The 7,414-nt window shown below is 25.3% G+C and overlaps 1 protein-coding gene across 1 annotated transcript in view; it reads left to right on the top strand.

Annotated features, from left to right (window-relative positions):
• Positions 1–4,189, top strand: part of LOC111365290 (ras-related protein RABC1-like) — a 22,194-nt gene extending 18,005 nt beyond the window's left edge. The window contains exon 7 of the mRNA XM_022985735.1: positions 2,323–4,189. Within this exon, the coding sequence (XP_022841503.1) occupies positions 2,323–2,883 (561 nt within the window). The 3' untranslated portion in view covers positions 2,884–4,189. The remainder of the gene's footprint in view (positions 1–2,322) is intronic.
• Positions 4,190–7,414: the final 3,225 nt, after the last annotated feature.

Raw genomic sequence — 7,414 nt, 5'->3', positions numbered from 1 at the left:
TTGGCAATCCTGGCCTGGGGCCTCTTGGTCTTTGCATCTGTAAATTCTAAAAGAGATAATCAATCATATTCTTTATTTTTAATTATTCTACTTAAAATATCTGCTATCTGATTATCACTACCTTTAATATGTTCAAAATTAATTACTAATCCAGTATTAGTAATTCTATCTATAAAATTTAACCATCTTCTTCTATTACTTCTTTTATTTTCTAATTTCATTTTATTAACAAAACTTACTATTGCTTCACAATCTGTTCTTAAAGTAATTTCTTTTTTAGAAATAATAAACAATTCAAAAGAATCTAATATATAATTAACTGCAAGTAATTCTAAGTCTATGCTACTTATATTACCTTTTTCTTTATAATTTTCAATATTATATCTTACAATTTTTTCACTATCTTTATCTGCATATTTATTGGGTTTTGCAATTAAAATTGCTCCCCATCCTGTTATACTTTCATCTGTTTCTATAATTAAATAATCTGTTTCTAATGGCATAGATAATTTAGGTAAATTTTTTAATTTCTTTTTTACTTTTTGGACTAATTTAATATCTTTTATATTAAAATATCTTTGACCTTTTGGTGAAGTTTTTCCATATAAAGGTCCTGCAATTTTTTCCAAATCTTTAATAAAGGGTCTAGCATAATTAACTAATCCTAAAAATTTTTGTAACTGTTTAAGGTCTTCAAGTTTATCTGGAAAATCTAAAGCTTTCTGAGCTATATGAGGTTGTAATTCTATTTTTCCTTTTCCTATATTTACTCCTAAAAATTCTATATATTCTTTAAATAAAAACATTTTCTTTTTATTTATAATTAAACCATGTCTAATAAATTCTGAAAAAAGAATTTGTAAATGACCTCTATGTTATCGCCTATTTTTACTAAATACTAAAATATCATCTATATAAACTATAATAAATTTATTATGTTTATTAAAAATACTATCCATTTTTCTTTGAAAAATACTAGGGGCATTTTTTAATCCAAATGGCATAACTAACCATTCAAAAAATGTCCTTCTGGGCTAGTGAAGGCTGTCAATTCTATTGAATCTGGGTGCATTTTTACTTGCCAAAAATCGGATTTTAAATCAAACTTACTAAAAATATTACAATCTTGAATCTTATTTATTAAAACTGTCTTATCTGGAATATTATAGACATCATCTATTGTATTATCATTTAATCTTTTATAATTAATTACCATTCTACTTTTTCCTCTAATAATTTCTGAATGTTTTCTAACTATAAAGGCTGCTGTTCTGTGTGGACTTTCTGATTTTTTAATTACTCCTAATTTTAATAAATCTTTTATATGCATATTAAAATCTTCCTGATCTTGGTTTGTAGCTTCAATATTTTTTGTCTTAATAATATATTCTGGATTTTTTATTTTTATTTCACAAAAAATTTATCTTTTTCCCAATATTTTAATATATTTTCTTCTAAAATTTCTAATTTTTCTAGTTTACTAATCATATTTTCTATGTCTTGTTCTGTTACTAACAGATTATATATTTTTTCAATTTCTACAAAATCTAAACATATTTCTTCTTCTTCCTTAAAGCTTTCATAATATTCTTCTAAAAAATTTAAATATAGGAAAAGGAAAAATAGAATTACAATCTCATATAGCTCAGAAAGCTTTAGATTTTCTAGATAAACTTGAAGACCTTAAACAGTTACAAAAAATTTTAGGATTAGTTAATTATGCTAGACCCTTTATTAAAGATTTGGGAAAAATTGCAGGACCTTTATATGGAAAAACTTCACCAAAAGGTCAAAGATATTTTAATATAGAAGATATTAAATTAGTCCAAAAAATAAAAGAGAAATTAAAAGATTTACCTAAATTATCTATGCCATTAGAAACAGATTATTTAATTATAGAAACAGATGGAAGTATAACAGGATATGGAGCAATTTTAATTGCAAAACCCAATAAATATGCAAATAAAGATAGTGAAAAAATTGTAAGATATAATAGTGGAAATTATAAAGAAAAAGGTAATATAAGTAGCATAGACTTAGAATTACTTGCAGTTAATTATGCATTAGATTCTTTTGAATTGTTTATTATTTCTAAAAAAGAAATTACTTTAAGAACAGATTGTGAAGCAATAGTAAGTTTTGTTAATAAAATGAAATTAGAAAATAAAAGAAGTAATAGAAGAAGATGGTTAGATTTTATAGATAGAATTACTAATACTGGATTAGTAATTAATTTTGAACATATTAAAGGTAGTGATAATCAGATAGCAGATATCTTAAGTAGAATAATTAAAAATAAAGAATATAATTGATTATTTGCAGATGCAAAGACCAAGAGGCCCCGGGCCAGGATTGCCAACAATTGGCAGTTCAAGTTCATCATTTCCTCAGACTAATTTAGCACAGACTCATGACAAGTTAAGATTTGGTAACGTAGAATTACTTTGTTTTCCAAACAGTAATATTAGCTTTAAGACATTATCTCATATTTCAGTTACAAAATCAGAAAAATGTATTTTAGATAATCTATGGATTTCTTATAATAAGAATCCTAAAGACCAAAAATATTTTTTAGCATGTTTAAATGCTCTTTCAGAACACTTTAGTCAAGATCATAAAAAATTTAAGTGTTATATTGTTTTACAAGGAAGACTTCCAGAAATTTATCATACCTGGTTAGAAGTTTCAGATTGTATAAAGAATTTTCCAAATCTTCTTTATAAAGGATTTTATTCAATTTCAGAAGCATTAGAAAAATGTAGAAAATTTTTAGGAATTAATTATTTTGTTGCCCCTTTTTTAAAGAATGTTTCAGATCAGCCCTTAGATTATGTTTCTAAATTTTGTGAACATTGTGAATGTATGACTAAGAATTTTAAATGAATCCAATCAGTCTTTACAACAAGAAAAATTAGTTTTACAAAAGAAAATTTCTGAATTAGAACAAGAAATCATTAATTTAAAGATCTCAAATCCAATTGTTCAGACACAAGCAGGTACTATAGAGCCCAAGAATTCTATAGCTAGTCCAGCTCAAACGGAAGCTGGTAAAGACTTATCAAATCCGTTTATGGTTCTGGGCTTACCAAAAGCTCAACGGACTCAGGGGACTGTTGATTCTCCTACTTTTCAATTTAATCAGACTCAACAAGCTGAAAATCCTGTTACAGAAAATAAAAATATTTCTGAAGACCAGACACAGCAGACTGGAAATTCTGCTACTAGACTTATTAGTCCAATGGATCTTAAATAGAAAAGTCCAATTAATTTTCCAGAATCATTTCAATCAGCTCAAGATCCAGAACAGATTTCTCAATCAGATATTAGAAGAATCAAATAAATGTTTGAGAAAATTGAAAAAATACAGCAACAAGTTAAACAAAGTACTACAAAGAAAAAGAAAATACAGATTAAAAAGAAAAATAAAGACAAAAAGAAAATTGAACAAGAAAAAGATTTGGATAATTTTGAAGACAATAATTCAGAAGAAGATGATAATCCAGAAGGATGTACTGACGGAGGAGACTCTTTAGACAGCATTGGCAGACACAATTATGAAACAAGATAAGGATTCATTCAGACATTTGACAAAAAGTTATGGTGATAAACAAGAGTTTGAAGACTTCTGTCCAAGATTTCAAGAAAAAATCAAGAATTATTGTACGAAAAGTAGAATCTTTACTGTTTTCTTTTTGAAAAATTTGTAAAAAATCTTACTGTTTGATAAAGTAAGATTTGATAGCATAGCTTTTTACTGTTTTTTTTTTGACGTTTTGAAAAAAGCAAAGATTCATTGCTTTTGAAAAACGCTTCCTCTCTCTTTTCTCCCATATATAAGGCGACCATTCTTTCATTTGTAAACACATAAGAAAATATATACAATACAAGTTTTGAATTCTCTCAAATATGTTCTAATCTTCTTTCTCTCCCGAAAGGGAAATTCTTAATTGTTCTTATTCTTAGATAGAATAATATCCCACAAAAATATGTTGTTTTAAAAACTATCGATGGATCATTCCGGTAGGTATGCTTTATAGTTCTAAGATATGGTGCTAATAGTTAATATTAGTTCCAGATCTTGTAAGAACAATTTCTGTCCATAAAATTTTTAATTTGTAAAAGTTTTATGATTTTTGTAAAGAATTTTATGCTTCATGCTGGGTATATGATAAGAGCATGTCTTAACTCCAAGTTAAAAGTTTAAACTGTTTTTAAAATAAGTCCTGAGTGACCTCTCAAAGCGTAAAGGCCCAGTGAAGAGGCTAGGAGACGCATAGAAGAGGGAAAGGGATCACTGTTTTAAGAATTCTTGTTAAGGGAGTGCCAGTGGTGTCCTTACAAGAATGGAGTTAGGCCCAAGTTCATATATCTCAGATGGCATGTTTTTAAAAAAAAAAAAAGGATATTATTTTATCAAAAGAAAAAGATATCTCAATTAAAAAAAGTACTGAGTAGGATTTTCATAATTTGTTTTAACAACCACCTACAACAGCCTCCAAATCCTTGAAATTCTAACCTTTTTTAGGGACCCCCCTCTTTTGGTATATATATATATTCTGGATGTTTTTATTTTTATTTCACAAAAAACTTTATCTTTTTCCCGATATTTTAATACATTTTCTCCTAAAATTTCTAATTTTTTAGTTTACTAATCATGTTTTCTATAACTTGTTCTGTTACTAACAAATTATATATTTTTTTATTTAAAAAATATATAGAATTTTTAGGAGTAAATATTGGAAAAGGAAAAATAGAGTTACAACCTCATATAGCTCAAAAAGCTTTAGATTTTCCAGATAAATTTGAAGACCTTAAGCAGTTACAAAAATTTTTAGGATTAGTTAATTATGCTAGACCCTTTATTAAAGATTTAGGAAAAATTGCAGGACCCTTATATGGAAAAACTTCACCAAAATGTCAAAGATATTTTAATATAGAAGATATTAAATTAGTCCAAAAAATAAAATAAAAGTTAAAAGACTTACCTAAATTATCTATGCCATTAGAAACAGACTATTTAATTATAGAAACAGATGGAAGCATAACAGGATGGGGAGCAATTTTAATTGCAAAACCCAATAAATATGCAGATAAGGATAGTGAAAAAATTGTAAGATATAATAGTAGAAACTATAAAGAAAAAAGTAATATAAGTAGTATAGACTTAGAATTACTTGCAGTTAATTATGCATTAGATTCTTTTGAATTATTTATTATTTCTAAAAAAGAAATTACTTTAAGAACAGATTGTGAAGCAATAGTAAGTTTTGTTAATAAAATAAAATTAGAAAATAAAAGAAGTAATAGAAGAAGATGGTTAGATTTTATAGATAGAATTACTAATACTGGATTAGTAATTAATTTTGAACATATTAAAGGTAGTGATAATCAGATAGCAGATATTTTAAGTAGAATAATTAAAAATAAAGAATATAATTGATTATTTGCAGATGCAAAGACCAAGAGGTCCCGGACCAGGATTGCCAACAATTGGCAGTTCAAGTTCATCATTATCTCAGACTAATTTAGCACACACCAATTTTAGCTCCTCAAGAAGCTATAACATATAAAGATTTACATGGAAGAATTAGTCTAAGGTTTGAAAATTATAGTCATATAAATAGAAATAATGATTCTGAAACAGAATATAATAATAATAATAATAATAATAATAATAATAATAATAATAATAATAATAATAATAATGAAGAACAACAAAAAACAGAAGAATTTCTTAATGCAGTAGAAATAGAAATAGAAGACAGAATAATTTATCCTAAAGAATTAGAAATGAAATTATCTCTCACAGAACTCTTAAAATTAGAAGATCACTTGTTTTTAAATAAACAAACAGGAAAAAAAGAATATTTATATTATGATAATTGTAAAAATATAAGAGTAGGAATTAATATAGAGGAAATTGATAATAAAACAGAAATTTCAGATGACAGTAATTACAAAGAATTAACAGATGAAATTATGCAAATTAAAACAGAACCAGAACAATATCAATATTTAGGTGGTCATCCTCCTAGAGTTTTAAACTGGATCTTTTAATAAAAGAGGTTAATAAATTAATTGGAGAAGTAAGTTCTTTAGGAAAAAGAATTTTTAATATTGAGAAAGATATTAATAAAATTTGTGAAAATCTAGATTTTATTAAAGAACAAAATTCAGCTATTTTAAACAAAATTTCTAAAGTAGAAGATAAAGAAAAATTTCCAGATCTTAAGACTACAGAAGCAATAGAAAATATAAATAAAAAATTAAATAATATAGAAAATAAACCAACTCAAGAAATATAAAATCTGTTCTTTTAATTCTGGATATAAATCTTTAGTTACTTGTAAGATAGAAAATAAATAATCTATAGATTTATGTTTTTCAAAAGAAATAAATTCTATACTGTATTCAAAAATCTCTTCTATTTCTTTGTAAAATGTAAAACTATAGGATATTTTTTCTAGATCTACAAGTAAAATTCTAAAAATCATAAAACAAGTAAGAATTTTCTAAAGATTCAAAGAATTATACCTTTTCTAAAATCTGAAGAAATATACTGAAATTACCAGCACATGAACAAAGGCTCTGATACCATGTCTAATAAATTCTGAAAAAAGAATCTGTAAATGACCTCTATGTTCTCACCTATTTTTACTAAATACTAAAATATCATTTATATAAACTATAATAAATTTATTATGCTTACTAAAAATACTATTCATTTTTCTTTGAAAAATACTAGGGGCATTTTTTAATCCAAATGGCATAACTAAACATTCAAAATGTCCTTGTGGGCTAGTGAAGGCTGTCCATTCTATTGAATCTGGGTGCATCTTTACTTGCCAAAAACCAGATTTTAAATCAAACTTACTAAAAATATTACAATTTTGAATCTTATTTATTAAAACTGTCTTATCTGGAATATTATAGGTATCATCTATTGTATTATCATTTAATCTTTTATAATTAATTACCATTCTACTTTTTCCTTTAATAATTTTTGAATGTTTTCTAACTATAAAAGCTGCTGATCTATGTGGACTTTCTGATTTTTTAATTACTCCTAATTTTAATGAATCTTTTATATGCATCTTAAAATCAAGAACCCAATTTTTTAGAGATACTAGAGAAGTATCAATTCAATGTTTAGATGGTCAAGTAAGACAATTATCATTAATATCAGAAGAATCTAAAAAAGAATTTTAGATTTATGCATCTAGGATTAATAGTAATAGGAATTAAATGATTAATGAGAAAAAATTTAGGAAATAAAGTTTTATTAACTATTTATGATGAAAGAATTCAAAATATAGAAAAAAGTATGATAGCTAGTACAGAGGTATCAGATTGTATAAAAAATTTTCCAAACCCTTTATATAAAGGTTTTTATTCAGTTTCAGAAGCATTAGAC

Source organism: Olea europaea, chromosome 17 (genome assembly GCF_002742605.1).
Source record: "Olea europaea var. sylvestris chromosome 17, O_europaea_v1, whole genome shotgun sequence".
NCBI lineage: Eukaryota > Viridiplantae > Streptophyta > Magnoliopsida > Lamiales > Oleaceae > Olea > Olea europaea.
Note: the sequence above shows the minus strand (reverse complement) of the source record. Positions and strands in the feature narration are given on the sequence as shown.